Genomic DNA, 20683 nt, shown 5'->3' on the forward strand with positions numbered 1-20683 from the left:
TGCTGGGGATGGTTTCCATGGGCATGGCAGTTGCTATGCAGTGATTGACATAGGAGCGCCTTTGTTTTGCTCGCCTGTGGGGGGTAACTTAGGGTGAGAGATGCTACATGCTGCTAATGAGTTTTGTGGCTGAATGTAAATACAGTCAAAATACCGTCAGCGTTATGGCCTTAATTTTGCGTGACGCTATCATGCGCTAGCTAGAACCCCGATTAGCAAAATTCGGCAAGGTCATGTTTCTTTCAGGACTATAAAACTCTCATTAACAACTCTACCTTAATATCATATTTCATAAAAACATTATAATTTCTTCTGACAAGGATACAAAAAGAGAATGTAAAAAGTAGAACTAGCATCGAACGAAATAATCAGACACTGCCAGTTTTTTGAAACGTTTTAAAATATAAATATGACTAGCGATTTCTACTTTTATAGATAACAAAGACACATTTGGCAGAAAAACAGTGGCCAGATTTTTTTTTTTTTCTTTTTTACAGGGTACTAGCCTTAAATTCTAAACCAAAAAAGTGTGGTGATAGGTGATCACTGTTATCAACAAGGCATTTCTTTTAGACACACACACACACACACGCACACATGAATTTTGCAAGAGAAAATAGACATAGTTTCATCATCTTCATTGTATTCATCATCAGGTGTGTTTACAAATGTGCTCACGGTTCTCAGCCCACGGCGAGTCTCCCACTGCCAGTGCAGCTGACAGCTTCACATACACAGACACCCACCCACAAGCATCATATCACACAATACTACCCATAAATACAACTCTGTTGTATGTTATGTAACATCTGCTAAAATATGTGACTCATGGCACAGCCATCCTCTGCACATTCTGTGATATCAACACACAAAGACACCGTCTCTGTTCTGAGTACGCCAGTGCTGGACCGAGTCTGTGTAATTTAGTCATCAAAAGAGTCGTGATGTGCGTCGAGAAATGCCAAATGACTTTTTTGTGTTTTTTTTTCTCCATGGCATCAACGACAGAAGAGGGTTTGGTGATTTCAGATGTCTCATTAAAATCCAACAGCCTGTCATCCTGTCATTGTTATCACTGTCTAATTAATCCGCTGGCAAAACGGTCACATTTCAGAGATTTCTTTCTGAGGAGACGGTCTTTGATGATTGTGGTCCTCACGGAAACAGCTGTTATCGCGTAATCCCTCTTGGTGAAAACGCTCAATCACTGTCGTCCACATGCTGGATTTTGGTCCATCGTCACTCCTTGGTTCAGTTTGTCCTCATTTTACTGCCAGCATGTTTGTATTTTTCCATAATAATAACTTTAAGAGGTACACTTCCATCATCTCAGTTAAGATAATAAATAAAAAAAAACCCAAATGTTGCCTGCTGCTACTGCTTATTTACAGAATGTTTTTTTCTTCTTCTTTTGCTCGGTTAAACAATTTCACTTCAAAACACATTGTTACAGTTGTTAATACTTCAGTGTGATTGCATAAAAACCATTCCTCCTCAAGTCTGCAGAGGAAGCACAAATTTAATCAGGTCATTTGGCATTCACTCTCTTCACTGTGAAATGAACAAAGCACAAAATGAAAATTTGGAAAAACAACAAAATTGAACCCAAAAAGAACTGACAGAACATTAGCAGTGACTCCTTTTCATAGCTCCTAGAAATTCTGCTTAGGGCTGACACATAGACTCTATAAAAATGGATGAAGTCTTCAGGTTTTTAAAGTGAAACCCAGGAAGTAGGTCAGAAGTCGGTTACAACCTGCATTTGTATAGATGTCTGTGAGAAAATGAGCCTACATTTCACTTGATTTTCCACGTCGGTGAACATTTTCCTGAGTAGTGAAGGCTCTCCTTTGTTTTTCTTCAAGAGAACATGATGTCAATTTTGTAAATTATGTTCCCGTTTGGAGGAAAATGGACGATAAAGTACTGCACATGTGGACAACAGTGTGACTGAAACCAATAGGTGATTGCAGATGACGTACAGTATGTTGATTTCCGGTTTCAAAAAGTGACATGGCCTCACAACAGGAATTTATTTTTACAGCCAAAGATTGCATCCATTTTTAATATACAGCCTATGAACCGATCCCTGTGCCAACACAAGAAAGTGGAGTGTGTTCTCTCTTCTGTTTCTGTAACATAACAGGTCAACTGGAAAAAGCCTAATACTAACAAGTGGAAAGATGGAATTGTTGCCACCTAGGGGAGCAGAGGTGGACACACTTCATCCATTATATCGATTCCCCACTTTCATACTGGGACAAGGACGGTAGTCCAGTCGACAAGTGTTGTGTCTCTGTTGAAACTCACTGCACATAACACTGTGATGACACTACAGATGAGCAGTAACTGGTGTTAAAAAGGTTCAGAGTTGAATAAATTAGGTGTTGAAAAGAAGCCTCTGCAGAACTCGTAGCTGACCTTACTGTTCCAGTGTGCATGACAAAGCAATCGGCGCTACTGCAACAAAATGTGCAAGCAATAGACTTCAAAAAGGCAAGTAAATGCAACTTTTGGGTTTAACATGCTATGCATTACATCCCATTTGTGTTTTGTACATTAGCTGCTACATGGATTGGGGAGTGTTTTCCTCCCTCTGGCTATTGCAACAGAAAAATAGACTTTTGTCACCTCCAAAAATGCATCTGACATCAGTATTCTGCTCTGTGGGAATGTTTACACCTGTACATGACTGACTGTTGCATCAAAGCAGGATTTTAAAAGTCTTTGTGCTGCTTTTCTACAGTGCTTTCTGTCCTGTAACCCAGCCAAATCTTCAGGTTTTGAGAACTTTTCTGTCTCTCTCTTTTTTCTTTTTTTTTAATGACCTATCCAACACATGAAAAATAAATACTACATTCACAGACAACACAGGATATAAAACCAATTTTTTAAGTTTTCTTAATTCATGCAGTTGGTTATGGCTGAGGTCACTGGTAGTTTTCACGTCCTTGGATTTTAACGTTTAGGCCTGAGAAGGTCTCAAGTGGTCTGAAAGTGAACCATGCGTGTGCCATTTTCCGCATCACTGTATATGAATCCATGTTAAAACAGACTTGGATCACAGTCGGAGCACGTTGGGGACGACTAGTTAAAGAGTTATTATTACTGCTGCTCTAATGACGATCATTGTAATGGTTATTGCCACTCTGGGCAACGCACCGACATCAGTTCAATTCTAGGATTGTGGTTCACACAGGAGTTGCAGGGCAATATTGCAGCCGCAGCTCGTCTGACGGCTGCTGGTGTTGAGAACTCGTATCAAAACACTTGGGTGCTGAATAAATCTCAAAGATATATTTTTAGAACAAAGATAGAAATAAACACTCTCGTAATGACTCACACATGCATACACGCACATATGGGCATGGATGCCCATGACAGCCATAGACACACACACACGCACACACACACACGCACACACACACACACGCAGACACAGACATTACTCTGTTCTGCTTTCTTATGCTCCTCAGTTTTGTAACACGGTTCGTCCTCTGTGGGTTTTTATCATTCCAGTAATCTTTGTCTTCATGTCTTCCTTTTCCAAAGTTAAGGTGGCTTACTGCTGGTGTTGCTTCAGGCTGTGAAGGAAGCACAGGAAATTATTTATTAGTCTTGTTTTGTCTCTGACACAGGCAGATCTTACAAGACAGGGCTCCTTCAGGAACGGGAAAGCCCACCGGAGCTGGATATTGAGTTGCTGCCTTGCTTTGTCCCCAGTAAGTAATCTCATTTACCTGTGAATCCATGTCCCATGTCACTCTTGATAGTGTAGAGATTGCAAAATAAAAACTTTCCACTGGTAATGTAACAAGACAAATGTGCCGTCGTTAAACACCGTATTCCGACACTGCCTTTCCCCCCGTGCTACACCGAAAACAATTCCACCTCACTGGGAAAGACAGCTCTACTGTATGTGAAGCATTACCCAATAATCGTGTTCCACAATCTTCTCATTATTGCAGTAATCTATTATGCCTTCCATCTGGCTGTTTCCCCAAGTTAAAATAAAGTAGAGAGATAGGAGCATAAACCTTCATGTTTAAAGTGCAATAATTACTGTGGATCTGGCTTTATCTTGAGATGTGGTTGTTTTTCATGGTGCCAGTTGCTGTGGCTGCACTCTGTAGCACGCACACACACACACACACACACACAGAGACCATATTTAATTAAAGCAAAGCGATAAGTTGGATTGAATCTCATGCTAAGCAACAGCTACGTAATTGAGTAAGCATTTTGACTAAGATTTATAATCATGTAGAGCTGAAACAATTAATTGATTACTAAATTAATCAACAACTATTTTGATAATCGATTAATTGGTTTGAAGCTTTTTTCATTATTAAAACAAGATTCCCGATTGTTTAAGCTTCTTAAATGTGAATATTTTCTTAATTTCTTTGCTCTGGATAACAAAGAATCATTAAAACTTAGCAGCTTTTAGTAAGGTCACACCAAATGTTCATTCAACGACAACTATCTGCATCGTTTTAGCTCTGTTTCATAGGTGATCTGCATCCACATTAAAACTGATGTATAAAATCACACTAACAGTGAGGTAAATTTGGAACTGAAAGTTATTGTTTATACAGTTTAATCGTCCTAAGGTGGTAGTCTAACTAAGACAGGCAATCGGACAACTTTCAACGGCGAGATGGCTCGTGCTGTGGTCCTGTATGTTTCGTACCTGCTGTACATGTTAATGTAATATAAATTAGATCGAGCATGGTTCTTGTGGTTCATGTGTTGTCCAAAGAAAGACGCGTGATCCGGTAGCGCTTCAAGGTCAAAGACCGGGGAGGAAAATTTGGTGCATTCACAGAACACGAAGTCCGACTCCAGTCCGACTAAGCGTATACATGCAGGAGTAATCAGACTATCAATTGCATTATACAGGTATATTAGTCTGACTATGAATAGCTTGATTTTACTCAGACTCAAATGCACAGATTAATTCCAAAGATCTACATTTCTGTAGGTCCAGACTAAAAATCAAAATATCCCTTGTTTTTGAGGCTCTAAAACATCGCGTTTGTATGGATGACGAGCGTATCTGGAGCAGAATGTATGCATTTTTCAAAGAAAGTATGGCCGTAGCCTTGGTTCATCGAGACACAAACAAAAACACGTCTCCAAACATGGCTGTTGGACTGAGCCTGAAAGAAAACACAGCAACCAAAGAGCACAACATATTCTGTTTTCATCATGGTCCTTGTTAAAATGCCACTTCTCCACTGTGTCCTAATTGGAGCGGTGCCCCAGAGTACGAGAAAGAGGGAGGGATGCGCAGGCACCATAGCTGTCAGCACCTATCCCGGTAATGGCTGTTAAAACGGTGGCCTCTTCACCCTGTCTACTCTGTCAGGACTCATAGAGCACTGTGGAGCAGTATGCGGTGTGCTCTCGGAGGGGACGGGTTTTTAAGACAAAGGTGAGAGCGCGGAGAGGACAGGGACAAAGAGATGACGGAGTGGGCCAAAAGATAGAAGCCTTTTTTTTGTACAGTGCTATAGCAGTTACTACTGTCTATTAACATACATGCAAGTTGTGTGCACATTGATACAACAACAGGCTACACTGGATCACATCTGTCGTGTCATCACTAAATGTCTTTCTTTTCATTTCAGATTAGAGCAGCCATACTATTGTTTGCATGTTTCCTCTGTGGCTCCTAACAAAATCAGACAGGGAAGGTGAACTTTGGCCCTTTTATCACCAAGCAGCTCAGCATGGCACAGTATGGAACGGTACACCCTGATCCTGCTTTCCACTGCACTTTATATACCCTTAACCTTCAAAGTAAAAGCACTTTCAGTTCCCTTATTTGTGGCAATTTTTAAAGGCAAACCCTGCGTCACACAGCAGCAGCAGCTCTGCAGTGAGACACTGTCGATCGTGTTGCTCAGTAAACAGTTTGAATGCAGCCAGTCTTTGGTGGTATAGTAGCAAGAAAATAGGAAAAGGTGACAGAGACGAGGAAAGGAGACGGCAGGAGAGTAAAGGGTAAGGCGGGAGATGGGGTGTAAAAAAAGGTCACTGTCTGTGAGTGAAGGGAATTGTTAATACATTTATCCAATGATCTTTCCAAGGGTTAAAGAGGTGCTATATGAGATGTATACTATTTAAGAAGTGCTGTCTGGCAGGAGCAGCTTCTCCTGGAGCAGAACGATGATTGGCGGTGATTTTTTTTTTACAACAGTGAGGATGAAATGGCAGATGATGGATGGAGGGATGTTTACAGTGGTGTCGTAAAAATATGTACACACTACCCTGGTGTTTTCAACCCTCGATAACCGCGATGTTCCCCTGTTTTTGTTTAGAAAACTCCTGGTCTGCATTTTAGTCTGGACAGGCAGAAACGGAGCTAAACAATGACACAGTTACCCACATTTGCTTCCTGATCATTTACTTACATACAGCTTTAAGCAGAGACCGATAAGCTTTATTAACTCCTTAAAGTCGGCCTTATTACAGAAATCCTTGTTCCTTCTACTGAAGCGACAGTAGAAGGAACTTCAGACACAAGCATGAATTTGTGTGTGTGTGTTGAAGCGTGACAGAGGAGGCATGTGTTGAGAGTCCTGAATTAACCTTCCACCTTGCCTCAAGCAGATACACACACACACACACACACAGTCAGACCAGGACACACACACACACAAACACACACATACAGGCAGCAAGCCTGCTCTATTAGCAGGTCAATATCTCAATATTCAGAATTACTTTGCACCAAGCACCGTTATCTCCTTGAATGTGCATTAGTTTGTGTGAATGTGTCCCCTTTGATACCAATGCTGAATAATTACCAGAGTGACAAAGCTAAATGGATTGTCCCCGACCTCACCATTATACCCTTGGGGCCCGCGTTAGCATTAGCATCAACATCACACACACACACACATACACACACACAAGCATTCATAAGCACATAAGCTCATACAAAGGCAGGGCAGACGTCGGCCTCGTATAATAAAAAACAATCATCCTCAAAGTAAAGGCCCAGTGATGTGAACATGAAAAATATTATACGGGTAGTTAAAGCCAAGCAGTGTCATTGGTCACATACAGGCATTCTGACAGTTTCTATCAAGTAAACTGTGCTTAACTGGTTGCTTTTGTTTTCAGTCTGGGACTCAAAGGAGCTAATTAGGTTTGTTATTTAAATGTATGTGTATACTTGGACAAAACAACAACTTACAGGCTGAATAGATTTGCTGGTAATTGTTGCATAAAGGCCTCGAGGATATTCTGCACTGTGGCCATGAGCTTTCTCACAGCACATTTTCAGGTTCATATCACAGTGGATGTTAATAATAAGAACAGTGTTGAAGCAGGTTTTTATTTTTTTTTATTTTTATTTTTTAATGTCAGCATGTCAATTAGGGGATAATATTAGCACCACTGCAGATAATATACTGTATATAGAACGACTGCATTACATTATTGTTCGTGAACAAGTGAAGCTCATTATCACTCCTTCATAACAAGATGATTGAGGGATTGTTTTGTACAGTTTTTAAAGCTCCAGTCTGTAACTTCTGTTGCCAAAGTCACTAACTCATAGATTGGCCGAACAGTCTAAACAGATGATTGTTGCACAGTTGGCAAAGGGGTTGTAACAAAAAGCCATTGGTTTTTGTTATGATTATTTGAAGCTGGAGTTCATGATTTGTTTCTGACTTTATGTTATTTGTTGAAAGCATGATTAATATAATACTATGACGTACAGGGTTTCACAGTTTAATAAGGTGAGATTGAAAAAAACTGCTTTGTACATCAGACAATCTTGAAACTAAATATGGATCTTTGAGGAGCCTTGATCACCATCTTCTGTTCATCTTGTAATGAATGTGCGTTTGTGTCTGTGGTCTGTTCCCGGGCGATTGTAATGTTTAATATTTATAGTTTCTGCTGTCCTGTTTGTTTTTGCAAACAAATTTTTATTTTATTTGACCTTTACTTTACCAGATACAATGTTTGAAAACCAGTTCTTATTTACAAACGGGACCTGGCAGTCATGCCTCAGGCATGTTCTGACAAGAAAGTATTATTGAATTGTATTGTAACATAAATCTTTGATACTGTCCACATCATCGTCTTAATTACATGTAGAAAACCGTTTGGATTATCAAAACAAAAGTGCTGGTAGGAAGGTTGTTGAGTGAGTTGTCTGCCAGGGAATCAGTCTGTTAAGTTCTGATGAAATGATCGGTTGTTTTTATAACACTATTGCGAGGACAAGTTTGTTTATTGGTGGCTAGATGCAAAGAGAATTTCACCAAATAAAAAAGAAAGTGTCATATTCTTGTCCCTGTCAGGCAGTTTAGGATTTAGGAACAAGCTCCTAGTGTCGTCTTGGATGGTCACAGTGAGTCACCCTCGTGTCTCGTCACTACACACTCATGTTTCTGTTGCTGTAAAAAGTACATTGGCCATCAATGTTCTGACCCCTTGTCCACTTCTGCACGTCAGCTACACTGGCTAACTGTGAGTAAACTGTGAAAATGTCCTGCAAAGTTTTATCGACTTGTATATCGCCGCCGTTATCTCCCTGCACAGGTCCAATTACGGCAGCCAATCTGCTACAGACTGCGTCAGGTCTCCTAAATTCAAATGGCCTACAGTGACTGTATGGAAGCAGATGCACAGTAGTGATGGGACGAGCTGGCATACAGATGCATCCAGCTGTTTCAAGAAAGAGAGAAATCAGAGAAATCTGTTGCTTTATGTTGACACGTTCTTCGTAATGCATAGCACACACACACACACACACACACACACACATTTTTCAAGGATGTTTCCTCAGTGAAAGTTAATCACCTGCTGCTGTCAGCCGTGCTTTAGTCTCCTGCAGAAAGCTTCTTACACAAGCCAGAGCTCATCCCGAGTTTGAAAGAACACACATGCAACACAAACACACAAATATGTATATATGTATATATATATATATATATAAATATATATATGAATAAAATGTGAAAATCACAGGGTACGTCACGATACACGATGCGCTGTCCACGATACCAATAATATCATGATACAACGATTCTGTGATAATCAACATATTGTAAGACAATCATATAGCGATACATCACGATATCTGTCTAACTGAAGAAAGCAAAACATTTAAAAGTGCAGGATTTCTATATTTATTCACAACATGGAGAACAAAGTATATCGTGGTAGCATGTGTGTCCAATGCCAACAGAAAAGTGACATTTACTAAGGCATTTTTTGCTCTCATATATCATGCCCCCATATGTGTGTGAGGTATGAATGTGTAGAGAATGTGTACATGAGTCAGAGTGATGGCTTCTAATGCAAGGATTCGTGTACATGTATTGAGTTTCACCTGGGTGAAGGAAGAGGAAATAAGGTCGATGAGGTGGAACCTTTGCTCTTGTTCTGTTTCCCAGAGGATCAATACTGAAGTGCAACAGAGCTGGCAAGACTTGCTTCCAGTACCAGTGTTCACTCACACACTAAACAGAAGTCAGCAATAAGTCTGTGGGTGCTCGGGGCCAGTGCACTGTAAAATCACTTGTGCTTTGAAAGGCTCTCTAATGAACTTTTACACACTTATTGCACACAGTCGACGATGCTGATGCAGGTGCTGCGTCAGAGAATGACACAGTTGAAAAAAAGACCATTCTTATAAACTTAGGAATTCATATAACAGGATTTGAAAGAAATGATGATGAATTCATCATAGACTGTATGAAATTAACACGGCAAAAAATCGACCAATTTTAGTCCAGAACGCATCGACTCCTAGTCGACTAGGAGTTTACTGCCCTAATTGGTTCTACCTTCTACCTCAAACTGTTCATCGGACTCTAACTCTGTCTGTCAATACCTTGTCAATATGTCCTCTCTATCCTATGAAGCAAAGCCCTGCAGCTGTCAATGTCTTCACCTAATCTGTCCTTCATCTCGATTTTCTCTCTTGTGTAATTTTATATTCCCCGTTACTCCACTCTGTGCTGTTTTGGTCTGAAATAAATGCTGTTTCTGTCTGTTCTGCTGCGTTTCTGCATCTGTCTCCACTTTAAAAAAAACAAATCTCAGTCATTAATTTTTTGAAGCCTCACTCTGCATCTCTCTTCCCCTCTCGTCTCTTTGTGTTTGTTGTGCCGACAGTAGTGTCTCTCTTGTGTCCATTAGTCTTGCGTACTGTCTCTTTCCCTCTCATAAACATCACCAGCTCAGTGTGTCGGTCCTGTTTTCCACTTTGCGACACTAAAACTGGCAGACAGGGAGATTTACGCGGCCAGAATTTTCCTTTGATTTACAGCTCGTGTGCAGAGACATTATACGTCCGCGCTGACGTAACACAAACGGATTTGACTGCTCTGTGAATAGAGCTGTAAAATGTTATGTAGTAGTCAATGGACATTGCCTTGAACAGTGCAAACATCAATTGTGTGACCTTAAACTCCACCCAAAAAAGAAAAAATACCTACGCCTGCCAAATGACTTTCTGTGGAAAACAAAAATCACATCATCCAGGACCTTCAGTTGTACTGATGCAAGCTGTTCCTCAGCAAGCTCTCTCTGGATAAAAGGAAGATGGGCTTTGGTCTTATTATAATGTTATATAATAATGTCTTTAAACAGACATTTCAAATAAAGAAACACATGTCAAAAGTATATTAAAATACAAAATATATATCCTGATTTAAAAGCTGGATAAAACATTCATACAAAGCTTAGGCTGGTTTCACGTGTGGTGTGTAACTGCTAAGAGCTTTCACATTCCCCTCGTGAGATACGTGTGAGATGCAAGGCTCTTTCTGGGGGAAAAAAGCTTCTCACCTATTTTTATTGTGAGCCGTGTTCATCTCACAGCAAAACAGGTCCCCCATAGGTCCTTAAAATCATTGAAAGTTTGTGAGTTTGGACGTTTTTGAAAATCATCATTGAAGAATTATATTTAGGTGAATGTCTCCCTTGTTTGTTACGACGCCACCTGCTGTCTTCATGCGTCCGTGGACACTGTCTCTCTTTCCGCTGTGCAGGACAATGAGCGAGTAATGCTAAGCAACAGACGGCAAATGACGTGATGCCTGGGAAATGCAAATTCCAAGATCTCTGTCTCACCGAAGAAAATGACAAAGACTGGCTTTGACCAAGATCCCAAGGACAATCACTTGTCCAGATGCAGAGCGTGCTGCAAATCAATAAAAGTGGACACCTTGGATGTGGTTCTTAAGCTTCGTCAACACATTCTGTCCTTGAATTCGAGTGAATTGCTTCTAGAAGTTCATTGAAACGTCCTTGAATTTGGTGTCAACCAAGCTGTGGGGGCAACCCCGTATGTCTCTTGTTACTGCACAGACAAGGTCTGTGAGCTTGAGGACGGTGCCATCACCTTTGTTTGGACACCTTTGTAGGAAGACGGATGCCAGACATGACGCACTACTCCATCACTCTGAAGTGCTATAACTCTCTTGTAGTTAATGTTTGTAGGAGGAGTTTAAGCGATGCAGAGAGGCAGATTTTTTATGTATTTTTTAGTACAGTGTTGGCAATCAGTGTTAGGATTATGAGGAGGAGTCCTTGGAAACTTTCCCTGGCCTCAAAAACTTTCAAGAAACCCTGCTTTATGCCAACCAGCGAATAGGAGTATTTGGAATTTGCCCTTGACCAAAATAAAAAAATAAATCTCTCCTGTTATTTACTTTCAGATTTTATCTCCTCCATCTGCACTCTGCTTTTCTCATCCTTGTTTTTGCTGTTGTGTTTCTCTCACGCTACCCTCCTCGCTGTGTTTAGGAGAGTTAACTTTTCGCAAGAGTTTTGGTGTGTGCGGCGCAGACAAGTTATGCCCTGGGGCGTATAAATACAGCTATTTTCTGTGAAAAAGCCGGCCTCTTAAAAATAGACAAAAAGCAAAGAAACAACAACAAAATTACACCCACAAGCTCTGTTTTTATCTGACAAATACAAGAACACTTAACATCCCTTATGTCACTTTGAAATCAAAGAGACAGCTAATGCAGACACTCATGCATTCTTCCTATGCCGCTATTGTCATGCTCTTTCGTAACTCAGCTTGTGTTCTCATGATGCTACTCCAGGCCGCTCCACATCCTTTTAGTCTTATTGTGTATGTGCATTATACATCTAATGTACTAAAAGTGGTATTTTATGCTGTTTCTCTGTCTTCACTCAACATTTTTGTCCACTAAAGCAAAACCCAGCTTCAGTCTACTTGTCTATGAAAGAATCAGTGTCTGGATAGATACTTTATTTGTCTGTTCTAAATAACAAAAACCTAAATTTTGTCTTTTAAAACGACTCCACACCCAGACATTGAAACACAGCACACACCACAACAGATAGAAAAACAGTGCACAGTCTATTTTATACTATTTAAAACAGTTATTACAGTTAATTACACGCAGGGAAAATGCGTGTGTAAAACAACATTTGAATCCAGGAGAATCATGTCAATCATGCCATGTCTTTTTTGGCGTGTTAGTGCTGTAAAATCCTTGTACTGGAGCGGTGTTTAGTACTATAGCTTTGTTTCCACAGCTCCATGCAGCGTCACACTCGGTACAAACACAGATAAATATGCACAGTATTTCCTCAAAGCTTATGATATTCTTGTATTTTGTGTATAATGAGAGCCTGGAGAGTTCATTGGTTTTTAGACACCTGCGCTTCACTGAACGTTACACACGTACTCCCTTTCTCAGTACTGGGCCACACTGGACACATACAGTGCTGGGAAACACCTGCTTATAGTATTTAATCATGCTGTCCACAATAGCCATTGCCATGCTGAGAACTCTCCCGTTCTCCGCCCAGGAGGAATTTCAGTGTCTATTTTCTGCATCTGTCCAGAAAACACCCTCAAATCCATGATATGAGTCTTAAAATAGACTACATATGATATGGTCTTATAGACAAAAGATGTGATTCTCATGCTGTTGTTTTGTGTGCATTTCTTCCCCCCTTTCACTTTGACAGTATGCACACACTCGTCCTTGACAGCGCCGGTGCACAGACGAGCACCACCGCTGTCAGGAGATGAGGAGGAATTCTCTCTGTGGATGCATGAGTACAACGGAGTATTAGGGCCAAACTGAAGAAACTAAAAAAAATCTATACTCTAGTTATATTTTGAGAATGATGTCGTAATATTATGAGAATAAAGTCGTAATTATTATTCAAGCAAAATCAGCTGTGACCTGAAGTTACATTTTGACAAATAAAGAAATACTTAATGTTTTTGAAAATCTAATCTTTTGCGGACGAGAGGAGGAAATGGCTAGTAGTGGTTGACTGCAGACTGTCACTGATTACATCTGTGATAGTCAGCAGTATCGCCCCCTGGTGGTTATTCAATAAAACTGGAAGACTTGGTCCACTTTATCTATTGTGGTCTATGGTGTGAACAGGCTTGTGTGCAATGTTGGCTATTGAGGCACATGATGTGCGTCCACTGTACATCCAGTGTGACCCAGGCATTCTAGTCGACTGTCCATCCATCCGTAGTTCTTGTACTCACTTGTTCTGGTGCTTGGAGCCCTGGAGGTGTGCGTGGTACTGTTCAATGGAGTTGAGGACCACACTGCAGACACTGCAGGAGTAACTACTGCGCAGTCCTGCAGAGACACAGACCAACCACAACCACACACACACACACACAAGCACAAAGGGTACTGTGAGTGCACTTTCAATGATTATATGGTACATGAAGACTTTTAAAAGCTGTCATCATCATCATCATCAACATCAGCAGCATCTGGAACATCATCGGCTGTATCACTGAGGCCAAGGGGGCAACAATAAAACATTTATTTTTTGAATAGACTGCAAATAACAGTCTTACTTGACACTCTACAGTGCAGGGTAATTTTCCTAATTAGAGTGCATCTGGAAAAAAAAAAAAGGATTTGATTAGACTAATCATTAGCAGAAAGCAGTCATATTTTTAGATCAGTGCCTTCTGCTTTTCTGCATGTGTGTGTGTGTGTGTGTGTGTGTGAAGGTGGCTTTGGAAAACTGAATTTCAATTGGGGGAAGAAGAATGAGGACACCGAGGGTAAGAAAAGAACAATGTAGTAGAACCGTGTACGCCTGTGCTCAGACACAGATGTGAACTAATTAGAGGGTTTGCAGGTGGTCGAGATAAGCGCCCCCCCCCCATGAATAAATAAATAAATAAATGAATAGATGGAGGCGGATGGAGATGTTGAGAGAGTGGAGTGAAGAGCCATTGAGGGGTGGGGTGGTGGTGGGGGGTAGGTGTACGGATTGATGGAAATGAGATGGAAGATGGAGATGAGTCAGAAAGCCTCAAGATTTGTGATGTTTTGGACGGTAGCAGGTGTCAGTCACGCGTTATTGTCTAGTTTCATCCAAGTGGGGACATAACTCCCAAGACTGACGTCACGTTCTATCGAGGAAGACCTGAAACTACAGAGTGAGACCATCAACCAGTAAAACGTTTACGGACATTATAAATCAGGCGAGAACTAGGCTCAATTTCAGTGCATTTTGCAATCAGTAGAGTCACCCCCTGGTGGTTAACTTCCATCGTCTATGTCCATTTTTATGTACAGTCTGTGTGTCACACCGTAGAAGAAGGGAAAAATACCTGCTGGAGTTTAATGACCACAAAAAAACATGATGTGGGAGCCAGTTCCCAAAAGCGTGCTGACTACAGCACACCAGCACCCGAGTTTAAAATTGCCGTCATGTTACAAGGACAGAGGAAATGCTCTCTGTGTCGACGTAATTGGCTGTGGATTTTGTCTGCGTTAAAACACAGTGCACCTGCACACCTTCACTCAGATCAGTATGACAATCAATCAAAAACAAATGAAGTGACATCTGTTCCACCTCCAGTCGGTCTTTGCCTGCCTTGTCTTTGTGCTCTGTGGTTTTTATTTAAAATGTTTGATGATAAATGCGTTGCTGTGAGGGTGCGTTTCGCAAATAAATCAGGTCTGCTCAAATTATGCGGGTGCCCTTTTCTCTGCTGTCGTTATTGTCCTTGAGATCTATGAGTTGTCGGCGTATTCCATCACCTTTTGACCTTCTGTGGAGGTAATTGTTGAAGTACAGTCGGAGATGAAGTTGTGATATTGTTAGGAGAAGTGGGAGGTTATTTGCACTGGGCTCGAGCTGCATAATGTGGCCTATTTACTCCCGGTTGTCAGACAGTCCGCTCCGTCGAGAAAGATTAAGGACAACCAGTCGTTTTCAAAAAAATAAAAAAGCCACAACTGAATTACTTGCCCGGAGTAAGAACTGTCTTTGCTAAAATGTTGATATTTTGCATCTATTAAGAGATGGTAACTCTGTGTGGGTGTGGAAGGGAGAAGGAAAAAAATATATAATAATAATAATAATAATAAATTGCATGCTCTTGGGCCAAAATGTCATTACATTACATTAGATTTTAATGAAAAGGCTATTAATTGGTAAAGAGGTAATTTGAGGAAGAAAATTATCTCTTATTCTGTTTCCCGTAATTCTATACTGCTGCGAGGATGACACAAAGAGGGCTATTTTTGTGTTTTATGTGTGTGTGTGTGTGTGTGCGTGTGTACGCGCACAAAGGCCTCCCTGCTTTTAGCCTGATTGATGTCACCTCCCTACCGCCTGGCTGAGAAGCACTGATGTACAATATGCTGCGCTGCTGTGTCTCTGCCAGTGATGTGAGTGTGTGCCAGCCCTTTTGAACACACACGGCACGAAAATACACACACACACGCACATACTCTGTGTTATGGTTAATACAGCAGTTCTGGCATCTGGCTCCATGGATGGGCATGGTATAGAAGGTGTGTAGGCACTTAACTCGGCTTGTGTTAATTACACGCAGGGAAAATGTGTGTGCACAACGCAACGTGACAGCATGCAGGGCAGGACTGTGACTGTGGGTTTTCTGGGAGCAGTATTTGTGAGGGTGTTTCTAAGCCTTGTTAATTACTCAAGACGATTTGCCAGGGAGACAGAAATGAGGGGGTTTGATGAGCTCAGGCAGCGGGTGTGGAGTCTGTTTGATGTTGGGACTTCTGGCATTGCTGCCACTTTTTGTACGGTTATGCCTAAATGCTTTTGAAATAAAGAAATGAGCCACACTCTGCGCTCGGAAAATGGCGACAATTATGTTCTTTTCTAAAGCCTCGTTGTAAACAAACGAAACATCCTCCTGCAGCAGCATTAAGGATACATTGGGAGTGTGACGTTCACAGCTCCTCTTATCTGGCTCTGGCTCTAACTGCAACTACTTTCATTCCAGAGTCTCTTGTGGGTTGTCAGGTAGTGGTCAGCACTAACGATTGTTAAGGGTAGTGTTGTGTGAACATTGGTGGTTAAACAGTGGGGTCCGAGTTTAACTTGCAGAGTGAGGAAATGAGCCATGGGAACAATGAACGAGCTAGGCATGGTCATTTTTAAGCAAAAATGCTATTGGGCTATCCGATGGATAATACCATTGGATATTCAAATACTCACCCACAGGTGAACACATGACACAGATAACGTGACCGTTTAGCAAAATAGAGCTACAGTACTTGACTGGGAAGTAACTTTCAATTCAGGGGATCCACACGCTGACTCTTAACAGTTCAGTACGGTACGTATTTTTTTGCATTAGCATTAGAAATAGCATCAAAATAACTGGCCCCAACTCTTCCATTAATCGGTACGGGTGGAGCTAGACCCACAGCAGTTGGAACTCCAAACTGTGCCATACTGTACCAAACCGAACAATACCATGACGGAAACACAGCTTTTTGCATGTGCTCAGGTAAAAGGTTCTAATGCTTCAGCCGTATCTAGGCGACACAATTTAAATTGCACTTCTACACCAAACATAATATCTGTCAGAGGTGAATTCTACAGTGAAAGAAAACAAACAAACAAACTCATGGTTCAGCTTAAAGATGCATTCAAGGCTAAAGGCTTGATGATCATGGCCATCCCTAGTATAAGCACAGCACAACATAAAGTTACAAATGGATAGTCATTTTAGGGTAGTTCCCTTTATTTCCCATGTTGTCCCTGTGTGGGGCTGACTTTAAGTGTAAGAAGTATAGTAGTTTAGCACTCTTACTACCCCTGGACCCTGTGTGCTGTGGTATGTCATTATTTTCACATGTTTTGCAAAATAAAAGGGACAGGGAAGCAAGCACAAGCCCACTGAGATACAATCAAAACTAACAGTCTGAAGCAAAGGCTTGACACTGAGTCTCACAGGACTTTATCACAAACACCTGTGCTAAAATGGGCTGAGTGCTTAGTTAGAGTTGGACTGAAACCAAGAGGAATTTTCCAAGAAACAACCTTATGAGGACTTGGAGAGACTAATTAGCTTTGTAACAAATGTGACAGTAATTAGAATATTTTTTTATGCAAAAATATTGTGATACACAGGAAACTACTGCAAATTTTACAAAAATTACATTTTCAGGTCAACATGGTGGTTAATTAAATTGTTTATCCTCCACTAGAAATGTAAATCATAGTTTAACCTTTTGAATCGTAGTGCAGCGCTTTACTAAATATGGCCAACCTTTTATTTACTCTTTGATGAAAGAAAGGCAAAGGTTTGTGCTCGGTCTGCACCAAATCTCCAGGGAAAGTAAATGGCTCATGCTACTAATTACTCCACTGTGGTCACAAGCTAAGTCGCCAAGTTTGTCTGCCATTGTCTTTTGAGCTTTAAGAGCATTTCCTTAAATAAAAATGTCTTACTGGTTCTGTTAACTGTGATGATGAGAGTAGTGAAAATGAAACAATTGTACTGTAATATATCTTCATTCTGAAACGATTAGCATAAAGATGATTAAACGGCCCATAAGCCGTGTTTCCATCATGGCACTGTTCAGTTTGGTACAGTACAGCACGGTTTGGAACAGCCAAGCCCTCGGTCAGGCTTGAGTTTCGACTGAGAATAGTACCTTTACTTGGTAGGTGGCGTGTGCGCTGTGCTCGATGAGATACATAGCGTGACACTGTACCGCTGCGACAACACACAACATTAAACATGCCACAAAAGACAACACAAAGGACAACACCGGAGACCTCCAGCAGCTTTTTGTTGTTTTTGTTTGTCTCAACAAGACGTCAGAAGATTTGTATGAGAATAGAGTGCGGGTATTGAAGAAACACCAAGGGAGTGTTCTGTATCTGTGTTTCTGTAGCCCAATCAGCTGACTGTCGTGGTTCTAGATCCACCCATACCATTACTCTGGTACTCCAAGGAAGAGTACTGGAAAATGGAACAGTTCCACTTGCTATAGGGAGGAGTGGGAAATATGACCAAAGAATTACACGTAATTCTAACATCAGTGCTCAACAGTGGGCGAGCCTGATTCTGATTCTGAGCAAGAATCTGTAGCAAGAAGTGCTAATGTTGCTAAAGTGCTGGTGATGTGATGTCCATCATTTCTGAATAGCCTCTGCACATGAGTGTTGTCGTGAATGTGGATCTGCATTGCCTACATGTCTTAAATGTAAGCATGTACTGTAGTGTGACTGTGCCACAATGAGTGTCGTCTCATGGGAGGAGGTCAGCTCTGTCTCCCAGCTCAGGCACCGTAATCAATTACACACAATTTTCTCTGCTTTGGTACTTCACCCTCTCTTGGGTCCTTGCGCGCGCGCACACACACACACACACACACACACACACACACACACATACCAGTCCTGCGCACTTAATCTCACTGCCTCTGATTCTCGACTGAGTCTCCAGAGAGCAGAGACAATGCGCTGGCTCTGTCTTGAGGGGTTTTCTACTCTTGTTGTGATTTATGTAAAGACACAGCCGAGTCAGCCGGGCTCCATCCTGCATCAGTAGCCACCGCCGCTGTAACTCCCTCGCCCTGGTCCGTAATCCATCTCCAAGGGTTTTGCCTGGCACCTAGCCAAGGAAAATAACAGCGTTGTCCCCGGTGCCCTGCCTTTGCAATTACACCATCCGAGAGTCGGAAACAGTGTCTATAAATGTCACGGGGATTTTGTGATATGTTTTTGTTGCAAGATAAAAAAAAAAAGAAGGGAGCGGTAGGAGATAAAAAAGATTCAAGTACAGGTAAAGGTCGGTATGATCGATAAGACACAATCAAGACAGTGAACCACAGCACACTCACTCTGTAGCCATAGTTTAGAGAGAGTGTGTAAATAATTCACCTGTATCTTGTGGGGATTTAATGAGGATGACAGATGAGACATGACGAAAATATTGGAGCCCCTGGAGGTACACACACACACACACACACACACACACACACACACACACACACACACACAGGGACAGATATAAAAATGTATGGAGAGAACATGGAGCGAGATGGAGGACAAAAGGACAGAGATGAATCTGCACTTTCCCCCTCCTCCCTCCCCTGTCTCTTTTCTCGCTTGCCACCTCGCATTCGACTCTCCGCCTGAGATTACACCCAGTGCACCTGTGCCTTCACACCTGAAGTAGTGATAAAAGCCAATCAGATGTGAGAATCTTGCACGGAATGGAAATCTGTGTCTAACGGGAGAATAAACGACTAGTGACAGTGAGGCTGTACTGTGATGAATAAAGTGTTTTTGACTAAAGGCACTGGAACAAACACTTGATTGATGGCACATGTGATGGATCATGTCAGCAGTGAGCTCAATGCCCCATTGATGTGATACATTTTGCAGCAGAGTGGCGGTCTTCACTGAGAACAAAGATCTTGGAAATAAAAAATAACAATATGTCTGTTATGTTGTATATTTCTACTGCAAAAAAACCCTGAAAGTTGCCATTAAAAGACCCCCAAATAAGCTGAGGTTGTGGGATCTGGGTCACACTCTACGGACAGAGGACGATATCCAACATGACACCACTTAGAGCCTCTGAGCCAGTGAAGGCGGCGACATAACTCACGCTTTTAATCTGATTGGCTTCTTGAGATAATGAATTGTGTCACGGCACCTGGAGCACACAGCGAACGGCTCATGCGGCATTTGCATGTGTGCGCGGCGGTGGTGGCGACTGCGCGCCTTGTGTGTGCATGTGTGTGTGGTATAAATATGTCAAACGTGCGCGTGTGTGTCTCGTAGAGGTGTCGTTTGGCACTTGTGCACATGTCGGGCTCAGCTGCAGCAGAATTCTAGGGTGATATTAGATGATATCACTCACAGGAACAAGGAAAAGGGGAGGCAATTTTTGTAGCAAAAAAGTCATAATAATCTCACATGTGTGTAAGGACATCGTACACTTACACATTTTGCATGTGAGGAGGAAGAAAATAGATGGGGAGCGAGGGACAGATTGTAATTTGATGCAAAACATCTCACTCGAGTCATCTCTCTTTCTGGTTGTCAGACGCGTGTTTCGGCCGTCAGCAGATATCCGTCTGTAACGTGCTGTTATTTCGGTCGCATGTCAGCAGAGGTCCTTTAACTCTGACACTTTTACACATCGGCAGCGCTGGCACTAATGAGTGTGAAAGTTATGCCGTAATGTGAGCAGACGGTGACCCCTGACAGCTCGAATCGGAAAGGTTAGACTGTGGCAAACAGGTGACAAATACGATTGACTGACGCGGTTAATTATGAAAAGAGAAATGTTGATGGGCGAGCTAACTTTTACTAAACTCTAAGATAATTCAGTCAGTGAAAACTTTACGATGTAGTGTTAAAATGAGAATTGATTTTTAAAAGG

At 41.6% G+C, this 20683-nt stretch overlaps 1 protein-coding gene across 3 annotated transcripts in view; it reads right to left on the reverse strand.

Moving 5' to 3' along the window:
• Window positions 1–20683, reverse strand: part of zgc:171482 (zinc finger protein) — a 93375-nt gene that overhangs the window by 39485 nt on the left and 33207 nt on the right. For 2 of the 3 annotated variants that reach the window (XM_044046100.1, XM_044046101.1), the window contains exon 6: window positions 13529–13625. In XM_044046100.1, the coding sequence (XP_043902035.1) occupies window positions 13529–13625 (97 nt within the window). Of the gene's footprint in view, window positions 1–414; window positions 3585–13528; window positions 13626–20683 lie in introns of those variants that run through there. The other variant, XM_044046102.1, reaches the window with a different exon arrangement.

Source organism: Solea senegalensis, linkage group LG15, assembly GCF_019176455.1.
Source record: "Solea senegalensis isolate Sse05_10M linkage group LG15, IFAPA_SoseM_1, whole genome shotgun sequence".
Taxonomy (NCBI): domain Eukaryota; kingdom Metazoa; phylum Chordata; class Actinopteri; order Pleuronectiformes; family Soleidae; genus Solea; species Solea senegalensis.